General features: G+C 55.1%; 1 protein-coding gene and 1 long non-coding RNA gene across 2 annotated transcripts; one reads left to right on the top strand and one right to left on the bottom strand.

Moving 5' to 3' along the window:
• The first annotated feature begins 1,056 nt into the window (after positions 1-1,056).
• On the top strand, positions 1,057-21,040 carry VANGL2 (VANGL planar cell polarity protein 2). The gene is made up of 9 exons (XM_056510754.1): positions 1,057-1,135; positions 6,033-6,147; positions 8,512-8,809; positions 10,360-10,480; positions 12,721-13,328; positions 15,000-15,136; positions 15,293-15,428; positions 17,543-17,774; positions 18,673-21,040. Exons 3-9 carry the CDS (start codon positions 8,739-8,741, stop codon positions 18,931-18,933), a joined length of 1,566 nt encoding a protein of 521 aa, XP_056366729.1. The 5' UTR covers positions 1,057-1,135; positions 6,033-6,147; positions 8,512-8,738; the 3' UTR covers positions 18,934-21,040.
• Positions 21,041-21,403: 363 nt separating this feature from the next.
• LOC130263222 (uncharacterized) lies at positions 21,404-26,367 on the bottom strand. The gene is made up of 6 exons (XR_008842315.1): positions 26,318-26,367; positions 25,026-25,229; positions 23,827-23,928; positions 22,535-22,573; positions 22,191-22,252; positions 21,404-21,573 (listed from the first exon to the last, which is right to left on the bottom strand). It is a non-coding gene; the product is annotated as an uncharacterized LOC130263222 (long non-coding RNA).
• Between the last annotated feature and the right edge of the window lie 238 nt (positions 26,368-26,605).

The following is a 26,605-nucleotide window of genomic DNA, read 5'->3' on the forward strand; positions in this document are numbered from 1 at the left end:
AGCTGGGGGTCCCCAGGGGTGTCCCCCAATATCCGCAGGGATGGGGTTGGGGTCTTCCAGCTGCTCCCGCCCACCCCGGAACCGCTGGGGCTGAGGGTCGGGGGTGACCCCCCAAAATCGGGGGAGTGGCGGGACTCTCCCCAGGACACCCCAAACCTGGGGGCGCTTGACCGGATCCTCTTCAGGACCCCCCAAACCCGGGGGACCCGACCAGATCCAGGACCCGGACCCCGTTTTTTTTTTCGAGGGGGCATTTATGGGGGATCAGAATCCTTCCCCGAACCCCAAAACAAAGGGGGGAGCAGCTGGGCTGTGCCCCCCTCGTGGGCTGAGACCCCTTGGGGGCAATTTTGGGGTGCAGGGTGGGACCTTAAGCTCACTGCCCCCCAGAAAACGGGAACTCCTTCCCAAAAACCGGGGATTCTTCCCCAAAGAACGGGGATTCTGCCCCCCAAAAATCCTCACCCCAAATTCCCCGGGCCGGGGGATCCCCGAGAGTCCGGGGAGAGGTCCGTGGATATCGGGGGTCCCTCCGGGTGTTGTGGGGGGGGACCTCTGGGTGTTTGGGGGTGTCCTCAAGTGTCCCGGGGTGTCGCAGGCTGTTCGGGGTGAGGGGATCCCCAAGTGTCCGTCGGGGTCCCCCGGTTCTCGGGGGTCCCCTGGGTTTCCAGGATGAGTCTCTGTATATCCGGGGTGGGGGGGTCCCCGCTCTCGGGGGGTGTCCCTGTGTATCCAGGGTGGGGTCCCCGCTCTCGGGGGTGTCCCTGTGTATCCAGGGTGGGGTCCCCGCTCTCGGGGGGTGTCGCTGTGTATCCAGGGAGGGGTCCCCGCTCTCGGGGGTCCCCCCGCTGTCCCCCCGCCCCAGACAATGGCCCCGGAGCGGCGCCGGGAGCGCGGAGCGCAGACAATGGGCGGGAGCGGCCCGGGCAGGGGGCGGGGGGGCTCCGGGGCCGGACGAGGGGGGGCTCCGCTGGGAACCGGGGTTTCCTCCGCCTCCTCCTCCTCTTCCTCTCGTCCTCCTCCTCTCCTCCTCCTCCTCCTCCTCCTCCTCCTCCTCTCCTCCGCCGCCGCCGCCGCCGCCGCCGCCGCCGGGTTTCGGTGCGGGGGGGACGCGCACAAAGGTGCGGCGGCGATGGTGAGTGCGGGGGGATTTGGGGGCGCTCCCGGGGGGGGATCCCGGGATGCGGAACCGGCCCCGGAGCTGCCGGGGAAGGGAGCGGGGCCGAGCCGGGCCGGGCTGGGCGCGTTCCCTGCGGGAAGGGCCCCGGGAGCCGCGGCTTTTCCTGGGCTGGCGGCGGCTCCGGGAGCCCCGAGCCCGGCGCTGGAGCCCGGGGGGTGCGGGGGTGGGGAGGGGGCGATGGGACCCCCGGGACCCCCCCCCGGGGACACCCCTGGGTCTGCGGGGATCGTCCTCGGGGCGCGGTGCGACCCCCGGGACCCCCGGAATCCGCGCCCGGGGGTGGCGGCGACGGCAGCGCGGCCTCGGAGCGCTTTGTGCCCATCCCGGGGACACCTGCGGGGTGTCCGTGTCACCTGCGGGGTGTCCCCCGTCACCTGCGGGGTGTCCGTGTCACCTGCGGGGTGTCCCTGGTGTCTCCCATCACCGGCGGGTTGTCCCCGGGGTGTCCCCCGGTGTCCCTGTCACCTGCGGGGTGTCCCCGGGGTGTCCCTGCTGTGTCCCCCATCATCCTCGGGGTGTCCCCGGTGTCCCTTCCCCGTCACCTGCACGGTGTCCCCGGTGTGTCCCCCGCGCTGTCCCTGCTGTCCCCCGGTGTCCCCGTGTCCCCCACTGTCTCCTTCTCCTCCCCGGTGCCATCCCGGGGTCCCCATGTCCCTCACTGTCCCCCGCTGTCCCCCTGCCCTCCCCGGTGCCACCCCGTGTCCCCGGGTCGGGGTGTCCCCGCTGTGCCCCGTGTCCACCGTGTCCCCCGCTGTCCCCCTGCCCTTCCCGATGCCTTCCTGGGGTCCCCTCTGTCCTCCTCCCCACTGCCCCCCGTGTCCCCCCCGCTGTCCCCGGTATCCCCCTTCCCTTCCCGGTGCCACTCCATGTCCCCAGGCCGGGGTGTCCCCGCTGTCCCCATCTCCTCCCCGCTGTCCCCCGTGTCTCCCATGTTTCCCCCGTGTCCCCAAGCCGGGGTGTCCCCACTGTCCCCCGTGTCCCCCTTGTCCCCCGCTTTCCCCGTGTACCCCCCGTGTCCCCACCGTGTCCCGGTGTCCCCGGGCCCGGGCGTGCCGCTGTCCCCCGTGTCCCCCGTGTCCCCCCCGTGTCCCCGGGCCCGGGCGTGCCGCTGTCCCCCGTGTCCCCCGTGTCCCCCCCCCGTGTCCCCGGGCCCGGGCGTGCCGCTGTCCCCCGGCTCCCGGACAGCCCGGGCCGGTTCATCCCGAGCCGGTTCCTCGCTCCGCCCTGGAGCCGCCGGGAGTTCCCGCAGCCCCGTCTGGGATGGATTTTTCCTTTGGGATCCTTTTCCCCCCCCGCGGGCGGAGCTGGAAACACAACAGAACAACAACAACAACAACAAAAAGAAATTTAAAAAAAAACCCCAAAAATATGGAGATTTCAGGATTAAATTCTTCTCCCCCACCCAGAAATTCTGGGATGGGGCCGGGAGTCAGATGGGATCCCCAGGATTTTCCGGCGGCTTTGTGAAGCTCGGATGATTTAATTAATGAGCAATCAACAATTAACAGGCGGCGGCCGGGCGGGAGGAGCCGGGGCTGGCGGCTCTGGGGTCGAGGTCACCCCGTGTGTCCCCCCCCCGTATTCCAGAGGGGACATTCCCAGCCTTTGGAATGATCCCGTGGGACCATTCCTTGTTTTCCCGGCTCCTGGCAGACAATGGGGCCGAAGGGAGCAGCCCCGAGGTGGCGGATCCGGATTAATTCCGGGATTTGGGATGAGTTTTCCAAGCGCTGTGGAGGTTTTGTGGATCGGGAAGAAGGATTTGGGAATTCCCAGCTGGGAATTCCCGCCAGCGCCGCCTCAAATCCAAGGAATCCCAGCCCTGCTGCCCTCCAGGATCCCCTGGGTGTGGATGGAAATATTCCAGGATTCCTGGATCCCGCATGGATCCCGTCCCTGCGCTGCTTTCCCGGGATCCAGGACATGGAAAATGGATCGAGGAAGATCCCAAAGGAGCAGGAGCTGATGGAGAGGAGTTTTCATGGATCCAGCCCTGGGTGATCCAGGTGTTTTGGGACAGCAACTGGGATTTTGGGGCTTCTCCTGGAGAAAACGTCGGAATTCCGAGCAACACCGCGGATTTCTGGGATCGTCCTTCCCAAATCCCACAGAACTTTTTGGGATTGCTGGAAGGGATGGGGAGATGGGATTTGGGATTTCTCCAGGGAATCCTGAGCGTTCCCTGGGAATTTGGGATGGGGGAATTTGTGGATGTGAGGTGGGAATTCCAGAATCCAGGAATTTTCACCAGGAATTTGGGATTCCAGGATCCTCCAGCTCTGGGATTTGGTTTTCCAGGTGCTGGGGTGGTGTTGGATCCAGGGAAGGGAAGTGGGAAAAATCCTGGGATGGGAACGAAGCTGGAGCAGCTGGAGAAGGGTCTGGAAAATCCTGAGGGAGGTGGGGGGGCTCCAGCTGGAGAAAAGGGGGATCCAGAGGGAATTTTGGGATCTGCCAGGGGAGGATTTGGGATCTGATCCCAGGGAATGGGACAGGACAAGAGGGAACGGCCTCGAGCTGGGCCAGGGTGGGAATTTTGGGATGAATTTTGCATGGAAAAAGGGTTGGGAAGTGTTCAAGGAGATCAGGGATGGTTGGATCCCCATCCCTGGAGGTGTTTAAGGAATTCCTGGAATTCTGGATGTTGAGCCATCCCAGCTTGGACTCGGTGACCTCGGAGCTCTTTCCCAACCTGGACAATCCCGGAATTTTTGGAACCACATCCCAGATTCCTGAGTGGATCCTGGAGCTGGATTCTCCTGGAAAAGGAGCCTTGGGATGCTCCCAGCCCTCCCCAGTTCCTCCAGGATGGGAATTCCGGATTCTTCATCCCCTGGATTCTCCCTCTCCAAGTGGGATTTTTCCCAGGAAAACTCATTCCCGGATCTGCCTGGACAGGAGCGGATTTTCCTCTCTGAATTCTCCCTCTGGAGAAGAAGCTTTTTCATCTGGGAACGCTTGGATCTATTTTTTATTTTTAATTATTTCCATTTTTTTAAGGGGAATATTTGAATCCCAAACGTTGGATTTGAGGTTCAGGACTTTGATCCCGAGCCCCATCCCAGGAAAAATTCCAGCCTGGACTTGAAGACGTTGGGAATGGCGAAGCCTCTCTGGCCCTGGGGGGATTTTTTGGGAGCTTTGATCATCCCAGAATTAAAAATTGGGAATTTTCCTCCTCCTCTTTTGCATCTGGCTCTGGCTCCCGGCGTCTCCCGGAGTCCAGGAATCCATTCCCGACTTTTCCTGGGCTGTGGAACCGGCTCTGCTGGAAAAGATTCCAAGAGAAATTATTTTTTTTTTTTTTTTTTTTTTTTTCCTACTGGAACAAGAGAGTGAGAAGCTCCTGGATTCCTGCTGGAATTTTTGGAAAGCTGCTGGGATGGGGATAACACCTGGAGAATTCAGGGATTCCTGGAAAATCCCGAATTTATTTTGGCTGAATCCACAAACTGGGGCCAAGAGACCTGGGAATGCCTGGAAAATCCAGGGATTCGTGGAAAACTGCAGGATTTCTGGAAAATCCCAAATTAGCTTCAGCTGGAGACACTGGGATTCCTGGAAAATCCAGGGATTCATGGAAAACTCCAAATTTATCCCAGCTGATCAACCAGGACAATAATTCCCAAAAAATTTTGGGATGCCTGGAGTGGGTTGTCCAGCCCACACCTGTTGCTTTTCCCTGGTGTTCCCAAGGAATCCCCAAGTGCTGGGATTTGGGAAATCACAGGATTTGGGAATTTGTGGGGTTCGGGAATTTTGGGAATTTGCGTGGCTCAGGAATTTACACAGTTTGGGAATTCACAGAGTTTGGGAATTAGCAAGGTTTGGGAATTTGTGAGATTTGGGAATCTGTGAGATTCAGGAATTTGTGGGATTCAGGAATTTGCGGGTTTGGGAATTAATGAGATTCAGGAATTCGCGGGATTCAGGAATTTGTGACATTCAGGAATTCGTGGGGTTCACGAATTTGCGGGATTTCGCAATTCAGGGGTTCAGGAATTTGCAAGATTTGGGAATTTGTGGGGTTCAGGAATTTGTGGGGTTCAGGAATTTGCGGGATTCAGGAATTCATGAGATTCAGGAATTCGCGAGATTCGGGAATTCACAGGATTTGGCAATTTGTGGGATTTGGGAATTGATGAGATTTGGGAATTTGCGGGATTTGGGAATTTGTGAGATCCAGGAATTTGTGGGGTTCAGGAATTTGCGGGATTCAGGAATTCATGGGATTCAGGAATCTGTGGGATTTGGGAATTGATGAGATTTGGGAATTTGGGAGATCCAGGAATCCATGGGGCTCAGGAATTCACAAGATTCAGGAATTCGCGAGACTCAGGAATTTGCGGGATTCAGGAATTCATGGGATTCAGGAATTTGTGAGATTTGGGAATTCATGGGGTTGAAGAATATGCGGGATTTCGAATTCGTGGGATTCAGGAATTCATGGGGTTCAAGAATTTGCGGGATTTTGGAATTCATGGGGTTCAGGAATTTGTGAGATTTGGGAATTCACAGGGTTTGATAATTTGTGGCATTTGGGAATCTATGGGGCTCAGGAATTCGCGAGATTCAGGAATTCGCGGGATTCAGGAATTCACGAGATTCAGGAATTTGTGAGATTTGGGAATTCATGGGATTTGGGAATCTGTGGGATTTGGGAATTGATGAGGTTTGGGAATTTGGGAGATCCAGGAATCCGTGGGGCTCAGGAATTCACAAGATTCAGGAATTCGCGGGATTCAGGAATTCGCGGGATTCAGGAATTCGTGGGATTCAGGAATTCTTGAGATTCGGGAATTTGGGAAAAGCTCCAGAATTCCCATTTATTTATTTTTTTTTTGTCTCTCAGCTCCAGGGCGGCCCCCCCGTGCCCTGAGCAGCCGCCCATGCCCGGCCCCTCGCCGATGCCGCGCGCGCCAACGGCCCCGGAGAGCGCCGGGCCGGAGCCGCCGCCGGAGCCGCCGGTGAGGGAGCGGGACGGATCCTGCTGGGAGCGCTGGGAGTACTGGGAGTACTGGGGTGGGATCCAGTCCTTACTGGGACATACTGGGGTGGGATCCAGCCCTTACTGGGAGCACTGGGATGGATCCTGCTGGGGGCACTGGGACGTACTGGGAGTACTGGGACGGGATCCAGCCCTTACTGGGAGCACTGGGATGGATCCTGCTGGGAGAGCTGGGGGCACTGGGAGTACTGGGACGGGATCCAGCCCTTACTGGGAGCACTGGGATGGATCCTGCTGGGAGCGCTGGGGTGTACTGGGATGTACTGGGACGGGATCCAGCCCTTACTGGGAGCACTGGGACGTACTGGGAGTACTGGGGTGGGATCCAGTCCTTACTGGGAGCACTGGGATGTACTGGGAGTACTGGGGTGGGATCCAGCCCTTACTGGGAGCACTGGGATGTGTCCTGCTGGGGGCACTGGGGACACTGGGATGGGATCCAACCATTACTGGGGGCACTGGGACATACTGGGGTGGGATCCAGCCCTTACTGGGGGCACTGGGATGGATCCTGCTGGGAGAGCTGGGATGTACTGGGAGTACTGGGGTGGGATCCAGCCCTTACTGGGACATACTGGGGTGGGATCCAGCCCTTACTGGGGGCACTGGGAGCCCAGGACCGGATCCTGCTGGGAGAGCTGGGGGCACTGGGATGTACTGGGGTGGATCCTACTGGGAACACTTGGGGCACTGGGATGGGATCCAGCCCTTACTGGGGTTACTGGAACAGGATCCAGCTGTTACTGGGGTACTGGGACATACTGGGAGCCCCTGTATCCATCCTTACTGGTGTTACTGGTGCATACTGGGAGCCCCAGTGTCCATCCTTACTGGGGTTACTGGTCCATACTGGGAGCCCAGTGCCCCGTTCCCGTGTCCCGGTTCCATTTCCCGGAGCAGGAGAGGCCGCGGTTCCCACGGAGATCCGTGCGGGACCCTCCGGAATTCCGGACAAAGGAATTGCCCCCCCTCCCCCCCCTGCCCTCCTCAGGCCTTGGGAAATCGGGAATGGGATTTCCATGGAAACCTGGGGTGGCTCCCGAAGGCAGCCGGGGGCTCCCGAGCTGGGGCTGGATTCTCCCAAAAAACTCGGAAAAATTCAGCGGGAACATCCGAGGGGAGTTGGAATTCCTTGGGGTGGATCCATGGGGGTTTCGGGTGTCTGGATTCCCCAAAAACTCGGGAAAACTCAGCAGGATCATCCGAGGGGATCTGGAATTCCTTGGGATGGATCCAGGGGTTCTATAGGGGATTGGGGTGTCTGGATTTCCCCCCCAAAAATCGAGAAAATTCAGTGGGATCATCCAAGGGGATCTGGAATTCCTTGGGATGGATTCAGGGGTTCCATGGGGGATTGGGGTGTCCAGAGCCCCCCAAAATCCTCGGGAGGATTTTCCAGGATCGTCCAAAGGGATCCAACATCATTTGGGAGTGTCTGGATTCCCCCAAAAACCTCGGGAAAAGGCAGCGGGATTCAGCAGGATCCTCCCAATGGAATCCAGCATTCCCAGATTCCCAAGGAGGGGGGACACAGCCCCAGATTCCAAATTCCTTTTTCCTCCTGACCCCAAATCCTCTCTCTCTACTCATCCCAATTCCCTTTTCCTGCCAATCCCAAATTCCCTTTTCCTGCCCAATCCCAAATTCCCTTTTCCTGCCAATCCCAAATTCCCTTTTCCTGTCTAATCCCAAATTCCCATGCTGGTCCTTACTGGCCCATACTGGTCCATACTGGTCCATACTGGTCCATACTGGTCCATACTGGTCCATACTGGCCCATACTGGTCTGTGTTGGTCTGTACTGGTCCATACTGGTCTGTACTGGTCCATACTGTGCCATACTGATTCATACTGGTCCATACTGGTCTGTACTGGTCTGTACTGGTCCATACTGGTCTGTACTGGTCCATACTGTGCCATACTGATTCATACTGGTCCATACTGGTTTGTACTGGTTTGTACTGGTCTGTACTGGTCCATACTGGTCTGTACTAGCCCATACTGGTCTGTACTGGTCTGTACTGGTCCATACTGGTCTGTACTGGTCTGTACTGTTCCGTACTGTTCCGTACTGGTCTGTACTGGTCCATACTGTTCCATACTGATCCATACTGGTCCATACTGGCCTGTACTGTTCCATACTGATCCATACTGTGCCATACTGGTCTGTACATGGTCTGTACTGGTCTGTACTGGTCTGAACTGGTCCATACTGGTCTGTAATGTTCCAATACTGGTCCTTACTGGTCTGTATTGGTCTGTTCTGGTCTGAACTGGTCCATACTGGCCCGGCACCAGTGACATCCCCCGCGTGTCCCCACAGGCGTGCGTGTCCCTTTCTCCGGAGTGAGGCCACCCCCAGGTGACAAGATTGAGCCCCTCAAGGTCACGGTCGATCTCCTGAAGGTGCCCCTGGGCCTGAAGAAGCCGCCGCTGAAGGAGGCGCTGGGGAAAGCCCAAGCCAAAGCCCAGGCCCAAGCCCAAGCCCAGGCCCAAGCCCAGGCCCAGGCCCAGGCCCAGGCCCAGGCTCCGGCGCGGCGCGGCGACGCCATGGACAACGAGTCCCAGTACTCCGGCTACTCCTACAAATCCGGCCACTCCCGCGGCTCCCGCAAGCACCGGTGAGTGAGCTGGGCTTCCCTGGGGGTCCCCGTCCTGCTTCGGCTTTTCCATCTTCTTTCCCAGTTTTTCCACTTTTTTCCCAGTTTTTCCCAGTTTTTCCCACTTCTTTCCCACTTCTTTCCCAATTTTTCCCAGTTTTTCCCACTTCTTTCCCACTTCTTTCCCAATTTTTCCCACTTCTTTCCCACTTCTTTCCCAGTTTATCCCACTTTTTTCCCACTTCTTTCCCAATTTTTCCCACTTCTTTCCCAATTTTTCCCACTTTTTTCCCAATTTTCCCCACTTCTTTCCCAATTTTTCCCACTTTTTTTCCCAATTCTTCCCACTTTTTTCCCAATTTTTCCCACTTCTTTTTTTCCCACTTTTTTCCCAATTTTTCCCACTTCTTTCCCAGTTTTTCCCACTTTTCCCCCCACTTCTTTCCCAATTATCCCCACTTCTTTCCCAATTTTTCCCACTTTTTTCCCCACTTCTTTCCCAATTTTTTTCCCAATTTCCCCCCCAATTTTTTCCCAAATTTTTCTCTCTTTTTTCCCACTTTCCCCCCCAATTTTTCCCCATATTTTTCTCTTTTTCCCCACTTTTCCTCCCAATTTTCTTCCCACATTTTTCTTTTTCCACTTTTTCCCCCCATTTTTTTCCCACATTTTTCTCTCTTTTTTCCCACTTTCCCCCCCAATTTTTTCCTCATATTTTTCTCTCTTTTTTACCACTTTCCCCCCAATTTTCTTCCCACATTTTTCTCTTTTTCCACATTTCCCCCCAATTTTTTCCCACATTTTTCTCTCTTTTTTCCCACTTTCCCCCCCAATTTTTTCCTCACATTTTTCTCTCTTTTTTCCCACTTTTCCCCCCATTTTTTTCTCACATTTTTCTCTCTTTTTTCCCACTTTTCCCCCGAGTTTTCCCCACTTTTCCCTTCAAATTTTCCCCACATTTTACTCTCTTTTTTTCCACTTTTCCCCCCTACTTTTCCCCCCCAATTTTTTCCCACATTTTTCTCTCTTTTTTCCCACTTTCCCCCCCCCAGTTTTTCCCCACTTTTCCCTCACTTTTTTCCCACTTTTCCCCCCAATTTTCCCCCACATTTCCCTTCAATTTTCCCCCACATTTTACTCTCTTTTTTCCCACTTTTCCCCCCAATTTTTTTCCCATATTTTTCTCTCTTTTCCCCCACATTTCCCCCCAATTTTTTTCTCACATTTTTCTCTCTTTTTTCCCACTTTTCCCCCGAGTTTTCCCCACTTTCCCCTTCAATTTTTCCCCACATTTTACTCTCTTTTTTTCACTTCCCCCCCCACTTTTTCCCCCAATTTTTCTCCCACATTTTTCTCTCTTTTCTCCCACTTTTCCCCCAATTTTTCCCCACATTTTCTCCTTTTCCCACTTTTCCCCCCAATTTTTTCCAAACATTTTTCTCTCTTTTTTCCCACTTTTCCCCCCATTTTTTCCCCACATTTTTCTCTCTTTTTTTTCCCACTTTTCCCCCCAATTTTTCCCCACCTTTCCCTCACTTTTTTTCCCACTTTTCCCCGATTTTTTTCCCCAGGGACCGGCGGGAGCGGCACCGCTCCAAAAGCCGGGATGGGACGCGCGGGGACAAATCCGTGACGATCCAAGCACCGGGAGAGCCTTTGCTGGACAACGAATCCACGCGGGGGGACGAGAGGGTGAGCGGGGAGGGTTCGGGATCCCCGGCTGGGATCCGGGAGCTTCCCGGCGGAATTTCCCGGCGGGGCGGTCGAGCCGGTCGGGCCGGTCCCGGCGAAACGAGAAAAGGAGAAAATGAAAAGGGAACGCGGCTCCGGTGGCGCCTCGGGGCTGGAAAACGCCCCCGGGATCGCATCCCAAACCTCCAGGATTCGCCCCGAATTCCCGCCTGGATGGCACGGACGAGGCTGCCCCACCCCAGGGTGCCCCTCGCTCCCGAATTCCGGGATCGCTCCGGACTGAGCGGAGCCCCATCCCGGCCTTTCATCCTCTCCCAAGCCGCCCACGCCGGCGGCTCCGGCGCTTTTCATGTTCCTGTTCCTGGGAATGGGGCTCCCAAAGCCAAACCTGCCCTTCCCGTCCCTCTGGAGAGCCCCAGGCTCCGCTTTGCCCTTTGGAATTGAATCATGGAATTGGTTGGGCATGGAAACCTCCCATTATCCCGGGCTGCTCCCAGCTGGAATTGGGCACTTGCAGGGATGAGGAATCCATGGAAAAATCTGTGCCGGGAAGAGTTTCCCGGTTTTTTTGGCAGAAATTTCTGGGGAAAATTCCAGCACGGGAGAAAAAAACCCAAAAAACAAATTCCAGGAGTGTCCTGGAATTTTTGGGAATGTCTGAGTGCCCAAAACCAGGAAGAGGGAAAGAGACAGGGACAAGGGGATGGGAAGGAATCCAGCTGGGAAGGAATCCAGGTTTTTTTGGCACCTCTCTGGCTGGGAGAGGAGGGTTCTGGAGCAGGGAAGGGCCTGTCCAGAGCGATTCCTGACAAATCCCGACAATTCCCAGCAATAGTTCCTAACAATTCCCGACAATTCCCAGCAATTCCCAGCAATAATTCCCGACAATTCCCAGCAATTCCCAGCAATAATTCCCGACAATTCCCGACTATTCCCGACAATTCCCAGCCGTCCCGGCGCGGGCAGCAGTGCGGGGGTGTGCCGGGCGTGTCCCTGCTGGCCCTGCCAGCCTTGGGGGAGGTTTGCTGGGAAATCCAGGAACTTCCCAATCCCAAAGCTGCTCCTGCCGGAGCCGGAGCTTCCCCAGAGGGAAAAATTCCCGGCGGGATCGCCGCTGATCCAGGTCCAGGCTGAGGTTCTGCCGTCCTGAGGAGGGGATGGCTCCGGGAAGGGCTCCTGGATTGGAGGTGGGATGGGGTTTGGAGCTGGGAATGTCCCTCTGGGATTGGGGGAATTTGGGGCCACCCTTTGGGATGTCCCCCAGGGTGACAATGGGGACATTTCTGGCTTGGAGGTGTCATGGGTGGGATGGGGTTTGGAGCTGGGAATGTTCCTCTGGGATTGGGGGAATTTGGGGCCACCCCTGTCCCCTCCCCAGGGTGACAATTCCTGGTTTGGAACTCTGGTGGGTGGGAAATTCTGGAGGTGATGTTGTCACCTGGGACAGGTGTGACACGGAGCCACCCTTTGGAATGTTCCCTGTCCCTTCCCCAGGGTGACACCTGGTGGTGGGTGGGAGGTCCTGGAGGTGCTATTGTCACCTGGGACAGGTGTGACACAGAGCCACCCTTCAGAATGTCCCTGTCCCCTCCCCAGAGTGGCACCTGGGTGGTGGGTGGGAGGTCCTGGAGGTGCTGTTGTCACCTGTCACAGGTGTGACACAGAGACACCCCTCAGAACTTCCCTGTCCCTTCCCCAGGGTGACACCTGGTGGTGGGTGGGAGGTCCTGGAGGTGCTGTTGTCAGCTGGGACAGGTGTGACACAGAACCACCCCTCAGAATGTCCCTGTCCCCTCCCCAGAGTGGCACCTGGGTGGTGGGTGGGAGGTCCTGGAGGTGCTGTTGTCACCTGTCACAGGTGTGACACAGAGCCACCCCTCAGAATGTCCCTGTCCCCTCTTCAGAGGGTGACAATGGGGACACTCTTGGTTTAGAACTGTGGTGGGTGTGAAATTCTAGAGGTAATGTTGTCACCTGTCACAGGTGTGACACAGCCACCCCTCAGAACGTCCCTGTCCCTCCCCAGGGTGACACCTGGATGAAGGGTGGGAGATTCTAGAGGTGGTGTTGTCACCTGTCACAGGTGTGACATGAAGCCACCCCTCAGAACTTCCCTGTCCCTCCCCAGAGTGACAATTCATGGTTTGGAGGTGCAATAGCTGGGAGGTCCTGGAGGCGCTGCCGTCACCTGTCACAGGTGTGACACTGCCACCCCTCAGAACCCTAATGTCCCTCCCCAGGACGACAACTGGGGCGAGACCACCACGGTGGTGACGGGGACGTCGGAGCACAGCATCTCCCACGATGACCTCACGCGCATCACCAAGGACATGGAGGACAGCGCCCACCTGGACTGCTCCCGCCACCTGGGCGTGGCCTTGGGCGCGGCCCTGGCCCTCCTGGCCTTCCTCACCCCCTTGGCCTTCCTCCTCCTCCCGCAGCTGCTGTGGCGGGAGGAGCTGGAGCCCTGCGGCACGCCCTGCGAGGGGCTCTTCATCTCGGTGGCCTTCAAACTCCTCATCCTCCTGCTGGGCAGCTGGGCCCTGTTCTTCCGCCGGCCCAAGGCCTTCTTCCCGCGCGTCTTCGTCTTCCGCGCGCTGCTCATGGTGCTGGTCTTCCTGCTCGTCGTCTCCTACTGGCTCTTCTACGGCGTCCGCATCCTGGACTCGCGCGACCGCAACTACCGCGCCGTGGTGCAGTTCGCCGTGTCCCTGGTGGACGCGCTGCTCTTCGTCCACTACCTGGCCGTGGTCCTGCTGGAGCTGCGGCAGCTCCAGCCCCAGTTCACGCTCAAGGCCGTGCGCTCGGCCGACGGCGCCAGCCGCTTCTACAACGTCGGCCACCTCAGGTGGGAGCGGCCTCGGTGGCCTGGGGGGACGTTCCTGTGGTGGGGATGGGGATTTTGGCTCCTGGTTGGATGTTCCTGTGGTGGGGATGAGGATTTAGTGGCCTGGGGGGATGTTCCTGTGGTGGGGATGGGGATTTTGTTTCCTGGTTGGACGTTCTTGTGGTGGGAGATCTGAATTCTGTGTCCTGGCTGGACGTTCCTGTGGTGGGGATCTGAATTTGGTGACCTGGCTGGACGTTCCCATGGTGGGAATGGGGATTTTGTGTCCTGGTTGGATGTTCCTGTGGTGGGGATCTGAATTTGGTGACCTGGCTGGACGTTCCCATGGTGGGAATGGGGATTTTGGCTCCTGGTTGGATGTTCCAGTAGTGGGGATCTGAATTCAGTGGCCTGGATGGATGTTCCTGTGGTGGGGATGAGGATTTAGTGGCCTGGGGGGATGTTCCCGTGGTGGGAACAGGGATTTTGGCTCCTGGTTGGATGTTCCAGTAATGGGGATCTGAATTTGGTGGCCTGGCTGGACATTCCTGTGGTGGGAACGGGAATTTTGTTTCCTGGTTGGACGTTCCTGTGGTGGGGATCTGAATTTGGTGGCCTGGATGGATGTTCTAATGGTGGGGATCAGGGTTTTGTGTCCTGGCTGGATGTTCCTGTGGTGGAGATGGGGATTTGGTGGCCTGGGTGGGCATTCTTATGGTGGGGATGGAGATTTGGCGTCCTGGCTGGACGTTCCTGTGGTAGGAATGGGGATTTTGTCTCCTGGTTGGATGTTCCCGTATTGGGGACAAGGATTTGGTGTCCTAGGTGGACGTTCCCATGGTGGGAAAGGAGATTTTGGCTCCTGGTTGGATGTTCCAGTAGTGGGGATCTGAATTTGGTGGCCTGGATGGACGTTCCTGTGGTGGAAAAGGGGATTTTGGCTCCTGGTTAGATGTTCCTGTGGTGGGGATCTGAATTTGATCTCCTGGATGAACGTTCCTGTGGTGGGAACAGGGATTTGGTCTCCTGGGTGGATGTTCCCATGTTGGGGATCTGAATTTGGTGTCCTGGCTGGATGTTCCTGTGATGGGAACGGGGATTTTGTCTCCTGGTTGGAAATTCCAGTAGTGGGGATCTGAATTTGGTGTCCTGGATGGACGTTCCCATGGTGGGGACAAGGATTTGGTGGCCTGGCTGGACGATGGGGATTTTGGGCTTTTCCAGGGAGGATTTGGGATCTGATCCCCGGGAATGGGACAGGACAAGAAGGAACAGCCTCAAGCTGTGCCAGGTTGGGAAATTTGGGAAAATTCCTCCCGGAAAGGGTGGCCAGGCCTTGGAAGGGACTTGGGGAGATTTGGATCCTGATCCCTGGAAGTGTATAAGGAATTCCTGGAGATTCCTCTGGATGACCAAAGGGATCAAGCCCCAGCTTGGACTCGGTGATCCTGGAGCTTTTTCCCAGCCTGGATCATCCTGAGAATTGGTGGAATCATGGAATGCTTTGGATTGGAAGGATCTTAAAGATCCTCCATCCCAGCTGGCTCCAGCCTGACCTTGGACACTTCCAACCACATTTTTTCCTGGGAATTCCATCCCAGCCCCTCCTGTCCCTCGCTGTGTGCTCCCCTCACACATTCCCGACCCTCCCCACATTCCCGTTTTTCCCACATTCCCGGTTTTCCCCCGCAGCATCCAGCGGGCGGCCGTCTGGATCCTGGAGAATTACTACCACGACTTCCCGGTCTACAACCCCGCCCTCCTCAACCTTCCAAAATCCGTCCTGTCCAAGAAAATGTCCGGCTTTAAAGTCTATTCCCTCGGCGAGGGTGAGATTCCCGCTTCCCCCTCAACTTCTCCTCTCCCGTTTTTCCATCCCCGCCATCGCGTTCTTCCGCGGGAATTTTTTTTTTTTGTTGTTTGTTTTTTTGGGGGAGGGGGAGCTCCGGGTGGGGCTTTTCCCGAGCTGCTCTGCCTCCCCGCAGAGAATTCCACCAACAACTCGGCGGGGCAGCCGCGCGCGGTGATCGCGGCGGCGGCGCGGCGGCGCGACAACAGCCACAACGAGTTCTACTACGAGGAGGCCGAGCACGAGCGCCGGGTGCGGAAACGCCGCGCCAGGTACGGCGGAGACCCGCGGGCTTGGGAATTTCCCCGGGAAATTTCCCCGGGGGGGGGAAAATCCCGGCTCGTCCCGAGGGTTGGGGTGGTTGGGCGGGTCTTCAGTTGAGTTGGTTGAGGTTTTTTTTGGGTTCTGTCTTCTGTTTGAGTGAATCCTGCCAGATCTGAGGGGTTCTCCATCCCAAATCCATGGTGTCTTCCACCCCAAATCCATGAGATTTTCTCTCCCAGATCCATGGGTTTATCCTCCCCAAATCCAAGACGTTTTCCACCTCAAATCCAAGGGATTTTCTATCCCAGACCTGCGGCATTTTCCGCCCCAAATCCAAGAGGTTTTCCACCCCAAACCCATGGTATTTTCCTCTCCAAATCCTTGGGGTTTTCCATGCTAAATCCACACCTATTTCCACCCCAAATCCAAGAGGATTTCCACTTCAAATCCAAGAGGATTTCCTCCCCAAATCCACAGGGATTTCCACCTCAAATCCACAGCAATTTCCATCCCAAATCCAAGGACTTTTCCACCCCAAATCCACAGGGTTTTCCATGCTAAATCCACACTGATTTCCACCCCAAATCCATGGTGATTTCCACCCCAGATCTGAGGGAATTTCCTCCCCAAATCCTTGGGGTTTTCCACTCCAAACCCACAGGGATTCCTACCCCAAAGCCAAGGACTTTTCCTCCTCAAATCCTTGGGGTTTTCCACCCCAAACCCACGGGGATTTCCACCACAAACCCACGGGGATTCCCACCCCAAACCCGCGGTATTTTCCTCCCCAAATCCTTGGGGTTTTCCACCTCAAATCCACAAGGATTTCCACCCCAGACCCGCGGTATTTTCCTCCCCAGATCCTTGAGGTTTTCCACCCCAGACCCGCGGTGATTTCCACCCCAAATCCACAGGGATTTCCACCCCAAATCTGGGGTATTTCCATCCCAAATCCTTGGGTTTTCCACCCCAAACCCACGGTGATTCCCACCCCAAACCCGTGGTATTTTCCTCCCCAAATCCTTGGGGTTTTCCACCCTAAACCCACAGGGGATTCCCACCCCAAACCCGCGGTATTTTCCTCCCCAAATCCTTGGGGTTTTGCACCCCAAACCCGCGGTATTTTCCACCCCAAATCCACAGGGATTTCCACCCCAGATCTGGGGTATTTCCATCCCAAATCCTTGGGTTTTCCACCCCAAACCCACGGGGATTCCCACCCCAAACCCGCGGTATTTTCCTCCCCAAATCCTTGGGGTTTTGCACCCCAAACCCGCGGTATTTTCCACCCCAAACCCACGGTGATTCCCACCCCAAACTCACGGTATTTTCCTCCCCAAATCCTTGGGTTTTCCACCCTAAATCCACGGGGATTTCCACCCCAAACCCGCGGTATTTTCCACCCCAAATCCACGGGGATTTCCACCCCAGATCTGGGGTATTTCCATCCCAAATCCTTGGGTTTTCCACCCCAAATCCACGGTGTTTTCCACCCCAAACCCGCGGTATTTTCCTCCCCAAATCCTTGGGGTTTTCCACCCCAAACCCACGGGGATTCCCACCCCAAACCCGCGGTATTTTCCTCCCCAAATCCTTGGGGTTTTGCACCCCAAACCCGCGGTATTTTCCACCCCAAATCCACGGGGATTTCCACCCCAGATCTGGGGTATTTCCATCCCAAATCCTTGGGTTTTCCACCCCAAACCCACGGGGATTCCCACCCCAAACCCACGGTATTTTCCTCCCCAAATCCTTGAGGTTTTCCACCCCAGACCCGCGGTATTTTCTACCCCAAATCCACGGGGATTTCCACCCCAGATCTGGGGTATTTCCATCCCAAATCCTTGGGTTTTCCTCCCCAAACCCGCGGTGATTCCCACCCCAGACCCGCGGTATTTTCCTCCCCAAATCCTTGGGGTTTTCCACCCTAAACCCACAGCGATTTCCACCCCAAACCCACGGGGTTTTCCACCCCAAACCCACAGTGATTTCCACCCCAAACCCGCGGTGATTTCCACCCCAGACCCGCGGTATTTTCCTCCCCAAATCCTTGGGGTTTTCCCACCCCGTTCCGTGAGCTCTCCCACCCCAAACCCCGCGGGGCGTCCCCCCGTCCCCGCAGGCTGGTGGTGGCGGTGGAAGAGGCCTTCACCCACATCAAGCGGCTGCAGGAGGAGGAGCAGAAGAACCCGCGGGAGGTGATGGACCCACGCGAGGCCGCCCAGGCCATCTTCGCCTCCATGGCCCGCGCCATGCAGAAATACCTGCGCACCACCAAGCAGCAGCCCTACCACACCATGGAGAGCATCCTGCAGCACCTCGAGTTCTGCATCACCCACGACATGACCCCCAAGGTGCCCACGGGGTGTCCCAGAGGGGTTTTGATCCCCCCGGTTGGGGTCGTCCAAACGAGGGGTTGGAGGCTCTTGGGGTTGGGTTTTTCCTCCTGGGGGATTTGGGAATGGAGCTGGAGGAGATGGAGAAGGGAATGGGGGATCCTGGGGGGATTTTGGGATCTGCCAGGGGAGATTTGGGATTTAATCCCAGGGAATGGGACAGGACAAGAGGGAACGGCCTCGAGCTGGGTCAGGGTTGGGAAATTCGGGGTGATTTTTTGGAGGAAAAAGGATTGGGAAGCTTTCAAAGGGATCAGGGAGGGCTGGATCCCCATCCCTGGAGGGAATTCCTGGAGATTCCTTGGGATGGCCAAGTGGGGATTGGGCACTGCTCAGACTCAATGAACTTGGAGTTCTCTCCCAGGGATTTTGGGATTCTGTGGATCTTTGGAATTCTCTCCCAAGCCCAGGGATTTTGGGATTCTGTGGATCCTGGAGGTGGAGCTGGAAAATCCTGGGATGGGAATGGGGCTAGAGCAGCAGGAGAAGGGAATGGAGAATCCTGAGGGAGCTGGGGGGGCTCAGGCTGGAGAAAAGGGGGATCCAGGGGGAATTTTGGGGTCTGATCCCTGGGAATGGGACAGGACAAAAGGGAACAGCCTCGAGCTGTGCCAGGGTGGGAAATTTGGGAAAATCCCTCCTTGGAAAAGGGAAAAAACCTTTAAATGGGAGATGGTTGGAATGGCCACCTCTGGAAATATCCAAGGAATCCCTGAAATTCTGTGGACTCGACAACCTCAGAGCTCTTTCCTAAAAAAACACCCCCAAAATTAAGCAGCACCACGGGGCCGTTTTTCCCCCCCTCCAAAACCCAAAGTCCAGAGGTGACATGGCCGTGTCCTCCCCTCTCCCCAAGGCCTTCCTGGAGCGGTACCTGACAGCCGGCCCCACCATCCAGTACCACAAGGACCGCTGGCTGGCCAAGCAGTGGACACTGGTCAGCGAGGAGCCGGTGACCAACGGCCTCAAGGACGGCGTGGTCTTCGTGCTCAAGCGCCAGGACTTCAGCCTGGTGGTGTCCACCAAGAAGATCCCCTTCTTCAAACTCTCCGAGGAGTTCGTGGACCCCAAGTCTCACAAGTTCATCATGAGGCTGCAGTCGGAGACCTCGGTGTGATTTGGCCGGGATTTTTTTCCCCGGATTTTTCCGGCTCCGAATCTCCCGATTTGGCTCCTCCGGCGCCTTCCTGGGATCGTGACCACTCGTCCTTTTTGAGGTGGCTGAGCCTCTTTTCCTCCTCTTCCTCCTCCTCCTCCTCATTCCCGAAATCCGGATCCTCTGGAGCCGTAACTCAAGGGCTAATTCCAAGAATTCCCAACTTCCTTCTTCACCAGCGTCCTGGAGCAGCTCTGGGTCCCACAGAGCTCCTGCTCCCGTTTGTTTTCTCCTGGACAATTCTCCTGGCTCTGGCCTTAAACCACTGCCCTGGGGCTGGGTTTGTGATCCCAAGGGAATTTTTTTAGGGGTGGAAGGATTTTGGAATCATCTCCAGGATCCGTGGCTGCTGTGGAAAAGCTCCTGGGGCGCATCCCAGGTTTTGGCAACATCCTCCTCGCCTTTGCTGATTTTTTTTTTTTTAGGAAAAATGAGTGGAAATCTGGATTTTTTTTGGAAGAGCTGAAGGTTGAATTGAGGGGTTTTTTTGGGGTGGATTTTGCTGCTCCTGAGGGTGTCCCAAATTCCAGTGGCATCTTCTGGATCCGTAACCCCGAGGAGCACCTGGGAGAGGTCAACGAACGTCCCGTGGTGATCCCACAAAATTCCCACTGGGATGAAAAAAACACTTTTATTTTTTGCCTTCTCCTGTTTTTTGGGGTTTTTTTTTTAAGGTCACAAATACCTCACGGATGGATTTGGAATTTTTTCCCATTTTTTTTTCCCACCTCCACCCTCATGGGGTTGGAAGTGCCGGATTTCATTCCAGGGAGGCGTTTTTGGGGTCGGATTTTTGGGGTCGGATTTTTGGGGTCGATTTTGTCCTAAGCACTAAAAAAGGGGGAGTTTGGAGCCAGGGGAGGCTTCCCCAGTAAGCACCAGTAGCAAAATGGGGGGGGAGATCCATCCCATATCCAAATTCCAGGAAATCCCCGTTTTTTGGGGGGAATTTTTTTGGGGGAATTTTTTGGGGGGAAATTTCAACCCCCTCCTGCTGCTCCCAACATTTTCCATTTTTGGGAAATTTCCCAAAACATTTCCCAACATTTTGGGGCTGAAGGATTTGGATTTCACCCCTTGATCCTGGGAGCCCATTTTGGGGCATTTTCCTGAAAAAAAAAAAAAAAAAAAAAAAAAAAAAGAAAAAAGCAGATGGATCTTCCTGCAGGGTGGGAGGGGGGTGGAACTCACAATTCCATTTGGGAATTTTGGGAGAGAAAATTCCCTTTTTCTGGTTCCGTTTTTGGGGTTGGGTTTGGATTTTGTTTCCCCCGCAGAGCCGAGATTTTTGTGCATGCGTGTAGAAAGTTGTAAAATGTCAAATTAATGGTTTTTAATATATAAAAAAAGCTTGGATTTTCCCAGTTTTTTGCAGCGGATCGGAGCATTCCGGCAGTGGTAGGAATTTTTTCCGTTGGTGTTCGGTTGTTTTTTGTTTTTTTTCTGTTTTATTTTATTTTATTTTTTTTTTCATAGAGGAACTAAAATTGTACAATTTTGTTGGATTTTTTTTTTTTTTTTTAATAAAACAAACCTGTTTTGACTTTTTTTAAAACATTCATTTTGGCTCAGGGGCTGTGGGGGCCAAGAGTTTGGGGTTTGTGGGGTCAAGGATTTGGGATTTTTGGGATAGAGTTTGGAGTTACAGAGTCAAGGATTTGGAGTGTATGGGGTCAAGTTATGAGTTCAGTAGGGCCAAGGATTTGGGGTTTATGGGGTCAAGGATTTTGGGTTTGTGGGGTCAAGGATTTGGGATCTAGATTTGGGGTTCTCTGGGGTCAATTTATGGGGTCTCTATGGCCAAGGATTTGGGGTCTACAGGGCAAGGATTTGGGATTTATGGAGCAAAGAATTTGGGGATTGTGGGGCCAGGGATTTGGAGTGTATGGGGTCAAGTTATGGGGTCTGTAGGGACAAGGATTTGGGATTTATGGGGCCTAGAGTTGGGGATCATGGGGTCGAGGATTTGGGATCTCTGGGATGAAGGATCTGGAGTGTTTGGGATCAAGGATTTGGGGTTTGTGGGGCTGAGGATCTGGAGTCTCTGGGGTCAAGGATTTGGAGTATTTGGGGTTTATGGGTTTGGGGATTTGGAGTCTCTGGGATCAAGGATTTGGGGTGTTTGAGGTCAAGGATTTGGGATTTATGGGTTTGGAGATTTGGAGTGTTTGGGGTCACGTTATGGGGTCTGTAGGGACAAGGATTTGGGATTTATGGGGCCAAGAGTTTGGGGGTTGTGGGGTAGAGGATTTGGGGTCCCTGGGATCAAGGATTTTGAGTTTATGGGGCCAAGGATTTGGGATCTCTGGGATCAAGGGTTTTGAGTTTATGGGGCTGGGGATTCGGAGTGTTTGGGGTCAAGGATTTGGGGTTTATGGGTTTGGGGATTTGGAGTGTATGTGGTCAAGGATTTGGGGTTTCTAGGATCAAGGATTTTGGGGCTGGGGATTTGCCGTGTTTTGGTCACGTTGTGGGGTCTGTCTGGCTGGTGACTGAATTCCTTTTTCCCGGGAATCCCGGGGCTCCGGCAGGGTCCGGCTGCCCGAAGGATGTCTCGGAGAGCTCCGGGCCTGGGGGCGTCCCAGGATCCTTCCTGTCCCTCTGGAAAAGAGGCGGGAATTCCATGGAGCCTCCTCGGGATGGGGCTGGGGTCTCCGGGGATTTGGACCTGGCTTTGACCCCCCAGACCTGGCTTTGAGCCCCCCCTAGAACTGGTTTTGACCCTTCCTAGTGTCCAGAACTCTCCTAGACCCAGCTTTGACCCTCTCAGACCCAGCTTTGAGCCCCTCTCTAAACCTGGCTTTGAGCCACCCAGACCTGGCTTGAGCCCCCCTAAAGCCAGCGTTGAGCCCCCCTAACCCAGCTTTGAGCCCTCCTAAACCCAGCTTTGAGATGCCTTAAACCCATCTTTGAGCCACCCTAGACCTGGCTTTGAGCCCCTCTAAACCCAGCTCTGAGCCCCCCTAAACCCAGCTCTGAGTCCCCCTAAACCCAGCTTTGAGCCCCCCTAAACCCAGCTCTGAGTCCCCCTAAACCCAGCTTTGTGCCCCCGTAAACCCAGCTTTGAGCCCCCTAAACCCAGCTTTGAGCACCCCTAGACCCACCTTTGAGCCCCCTTAAAACCAGCTTTGAGCCCCCTTAAACCCAGCTTTGAGCCACCCTAAACCCAGCTTTGACCTTTCCCAAATCCCATGAGAGTTTTCCCAGCCCAGGCTCACCTCTGGGGTCGGGATTTTTGGGACGGGGTCGTGGGCTTGGGGCTGGACCAGAGCTCCCAAATCTGCAGGGGAAGATTTGGGAATTTTTTGGGATTTGGGATTTTTGGGATGGGAGGAGCTTTGGGATCATCATCAGGGATTCCCTGATAAAAAAACACCCCAATACAACAAAATATCCCAATAAAACAAAAAATAAAATAAAATATCCCAAAAATATTTTAAAATCCCAATAAAATAAAATACCCCAATTAAAAAAAATACCCCAATAAAACAAAACACTCCAATAAAAGGAATGATCCCAGTAAAACCAGTTTCCCCAGTTACCCCAAACCCACAGGGCTCACCTGAGGAGTCGCTGCCGCTCACGACCTGGTCCCGGATCCCTGTGAACAGAACAGACCCAAAACTGGGATTTTTCCACCCAAAATCCCCTTTGGAAAACCCCAAAAAGGAGCTGCCAAGCCCCCCAAAGTTTGGGTTTGGGGAGGGGGGAAAAAAAACCCCAAACCCCAAAATTTGTGTGAATCAGAGAAGAAAAAGGCAGAGTTGACCCTAAAAGAGAAAAATTTGAGCTCAGGAGGGAAATTTGGGGTGAATTTGGGGGATTTTGGGGCCAGATCTGAGCAAGGGGAATGTCCCAGCCCTGAGCTGTGACCACAAGAGGGTTTTTTTGGGATCAGGATCCCCCTGATGGTGCCACACCCCAAAAAGGGACATTTTGGGGCGTTTCTGGAGGTTTTGGGGTTGTGACTTCTGGAGGTTTTAGGGCATTTCTGATTATTTTGGGTTGTGTTTTCTGGATCTTTTGGGTTGTGATTTCTGGGTATTTTGAGGCATTTCTGGATATTTTGGGGTTGTGTTTTCTGGATCTTTTTAGGTTGTGGTTTCTGGAGGTTTTTGGGGTTGTGAATTCTGGATCTTTTTGGGGCATTTCTGTTTATTTTGGGGTTGTGGATTATGGGTGTTTTGTGGTTGTGACCTCTGGATGTTTTGGGGCATTTTTGGATCTTTTGGGGGTTGTGATTTCTGGGTATTTTGAGCCATTTCTGATTATTTTGGGGCTGTATTTTCTGGATATTTTGGGCTTGTGATTTCTGGGTATTTTGAGCCATTTCTGATTATTTTGGGTTGTGTTTTCTGGATCTCTTTGGGTTGTGATTTCTGGGTATTTTGGGGCATTTCTGGATATTTTGGGCTTGTGGTTTCTGGGTATTTTGGGCCATTTCTGATTATTTTGAGTTGTGTTTTCTGGATCTTTTTGGGGTTGTATTTTCTGGGTATTTTGAGCCATTTCTGATTATTTTGGGGCTGTGTTTTCTGGATCTTTTGGGGTTGTGGATTCTGGGTATTTTGGGCCATTTCTGATTATTTTGGGGTGGTGACATCTGGAGGTTTTTGGGCTTGTGACTTCTGGGTATTTTGGGGCATTTCTGGATCTTTTTGGGGTTGTGGTTTCTGGGTATTTTGAGCCATTTCTGATTATTTTGGGGCTGTGTTTTCTGGATCTTTTGGGGTTGTGGATTCTGGGTATTTTGGGCCATTTCTGATTATTTTGGGGCTGTGTTTTCTGGATATTTTGGGGTTGTGACCTCTGGAGGTTTTGGTATTTTTGTGGGCGCTGGCATCAGGGCCTGACCTCTGTCCTTGGTCCTGTGGTAGGTGACAAAGAGCACGAGCAGGGCCAGCACCACGAAGATGACGGGGGACCAGTAGCGGGCTGGGACACCCGAGGACGTTCCTGTGGGGACAGGGGTGACCAGGGGGTGACAGGCACAGGGAACGGGGGGTTGGGACATTCCAGGGTGGTGGCAGGTCCCCCAGGAGGGTGACAGGGGTGTTGTCACCTCCCCACGATGGTGACAATTCCCCCCCAGGACGGTGCCACCTCCCCATGATGGTGACAAATCTCCCTCTGGTGCAGTGTCACCTCTCCACGATGGCAACAATGCCAGGGACAGTGCCACCTGTGTCACCATTACGGTGACAAATCCCAATTCCCTGGGACGGTGTCACCTCCCCACGATGGTGGCAAATCTCCCCTAGGACGGTGTCACCTCCCCATGACAGTGACAAATCCCCCGGGGTGTTGTCACCTCCCCACAAAGGTGACAAATCTCCCCCAGCACAGTGTCACCTCCCCCTGATAGTGACAATCCCACAGTGTCACCTCCCCACTATGGTGACAATCCCACAGTGTCATCTTCCCACCATGGTGACAATACCCAGGACAGTGTCACCTCCCCCCAGGAGGGTGTCACCTCCCCACGACAGTGACAATCCCAGGACAGTGTCACCTCCCCATGACAGTGACAATCCCAGGACGACGTTGACAATCCCAGGACGGTGCCACCTCCCTCCAGGACGGTGTCACCTCCCCACGACAGTGACAATCCCAGGATGGTGCCACCTCCCCATGACAGTGACAATCCCAGGATGGTGCCACCTCCCCATGACAGTGACAATCCCAGGACGGTGTCACCTCCTCCCAGGACGGTGTCACCTCCCCACAATGGTGACAACCCCAGGACGGTGCCACCTCCCCATGACAGTGACAATCCCCACGACAGTGACAATCCCAGGACAGTGTCACTCCCCATGACAATGACAATCCCAGGACAGTGCCACCTCCCTCCAGGACGGTGCCACCTCCCCACGACGGTGACAATCCCATGACAGTGACAATCCCAGGACGATGGTGACAATCCCAGGACGGTGCCACCTCCCCACGATGGTGACAATCCCAGGACGGTGCCACCTCCCCATGACAGTGACAATCCCCATGACAGTGACAATCCCAGGACGGTGCCACCTCCTTCCCCTTTCCGTGGTACTCACGCGTTTGGTTCCCCGCCAGTGTCACCGCCGGTGTCACCGCCAGCTCCCCGCTCCCAGGAGGCCTCGTGGTGACCCTTGGCCACGTTGTCACCGTGTCCCCGTCCCCGGTGGCTGTGCTGGGGTGTCCTGGTGGCTCCGGGGGCTCTCGTGTCCCCTCCTCGGTGACATTCCCGTTCCCTGACTCCTCTTCTTGGAAGCCGAGAGCTGGGAATGGGATTTGCCCGTTCCTGTCGATTCTCCCCCAAAATGGGGGGTCAGGAATGGGAATATCGACCCCTCAGGGGACGTGGGACAGAGTTTGGGGACATTGCCATGGGAAGGGCCCCAAAAGGGAAATTTGGAAAAAAGAAGAGGGAAGGAAATCCTGGGAATTCCGAGGGAGCAGGGACAGGATGCCAGGAACGGCTGGAGATGTTCCCAGTGGGATTTGGGATTGAGATCCAGAAAATTCTGCACTCAGAGGATTTTTGGGCTCTGGAAAAGCTCCCCAGGGAATGACCCCGACCCCAAAAACCTCCAGGAGGGTTTGGAAAAACCCTTCCGGACACAGGGGCAGGATTTTGGGATTTTGGGATGTCCTGGGGTTGGGTTGGATGAACTGGTTTGGTTTTTTAGCTCAGGGTGTCTCACAACTCTCTGAGGGGGCTGAACTGAGAGCAGAGCAGAGACCCCACATCCTGTTCTGAGGGGTTCACACCTCGCCCCCAAGAAAAAAGAAAAAACCCAAATGGTGTCAGGTTCTCATGGTGGAAACCGTGCGGGGGGCTGAGCTGGAGCTGTTCCGAAACCAGGGACGTTTTGGGGTTGTGTCACCAGCAGGCAATTATAAATCATCCTAAAATACCCTAAAATATCTAAAAATACCCCCAGATATCCCCAAATATCACCAAATGTCACAAATTAACCCAAAACGTCCCGATTTGGGGAGTGGAACTGTGGGGTGTGAGGCGGAAGGACCCACCAGGACCATCCGAGTCCCATTCGCGGCCCTGCCGAGATCAAACCAACAAAACCAACCCAAAATGGTTCTAACGCCCCTCCTGATGCTCATCTGGGGCAGACTGTGATGGATTTGGGGTGCTGGGGCAGCTCTGAAAACCCCAAACCCCTCCTGGAATCCACAAACCAGGCTCAGCAAAGCCGGGCTCAACCCTAAAGCTGAGCTTAACCCCATGGAAAAACCCTAAAGGGACCTCCCTGAGCTGCACCCGCTGCCTTCAGCCCCTTCCTCTTCCTCATCCTCGCTCCAGCCCCACACCCCAAAACCCCCCGAAGCCCCCGGCCCCACTCACCGACCCCAAAGCAGAGCAGGGCGAGGCAGAGCCCCCCAAAACCCCTCGGGCCCATCCTGCGGGGCCCCATCCCCACCCCGGCCCCTCTGAAACTCCTTCCTTCCCCTTTTCGCTCGCAGGAAGCGACAGCTGGTGAGCAAAGGTGGTGAAATTCGGGGGAGAACTGCTGAAAAGCATCGCCCAAGGTCACTTCTCCATCCCCCCAGGTCATTTCTTCATTCCATCGAATTATTTCTCCACCCCATGGGTTCCTTTCTCCACCCCACGGATTTATTTGCCCGCCCCACA

The sequence above is a fragment of the Oenanthe melanoleuca genome, chromosome 25, assembly GCF_029582105.1.
Source record: "Oenanthe melanoleuca isolate GR-GAL-2019-014 chromosome 25, OMel1.0, whole genome shotgun sequence".
In the NCBI taxonomy this organism is placed as follows: domain Eukaryota; kingdom Metazoa; phylum Chordata; class Aves; order Passeriformes; family Muscicapidae; genus Oenanthe; species Oenanthe melanoleuca.

Coding starts and splice junctions, on each gene's coding strand:
- VANGL2 (XM_056510754.1), top strand. CDS start 8,739: ATGGACAACGAGTCCCAGTACTCCGGCTACTCCTACAAATCCGGCCAC. Junction 15,137..15,292: donor AGTCTATTCCCTCGGCGAGG/GTGAGATTCCCG, acceptor GCCTCCCCGCAG/AGAATTCCACCAACAACTCG. Junction 15,429..17,542: donor GTGCGGAAACGCCGCGCCAG/GTACGGCGGAGA, acceptor CCGTCCCCGCAG/GCTGGTGGTGGCGGTGGAAG.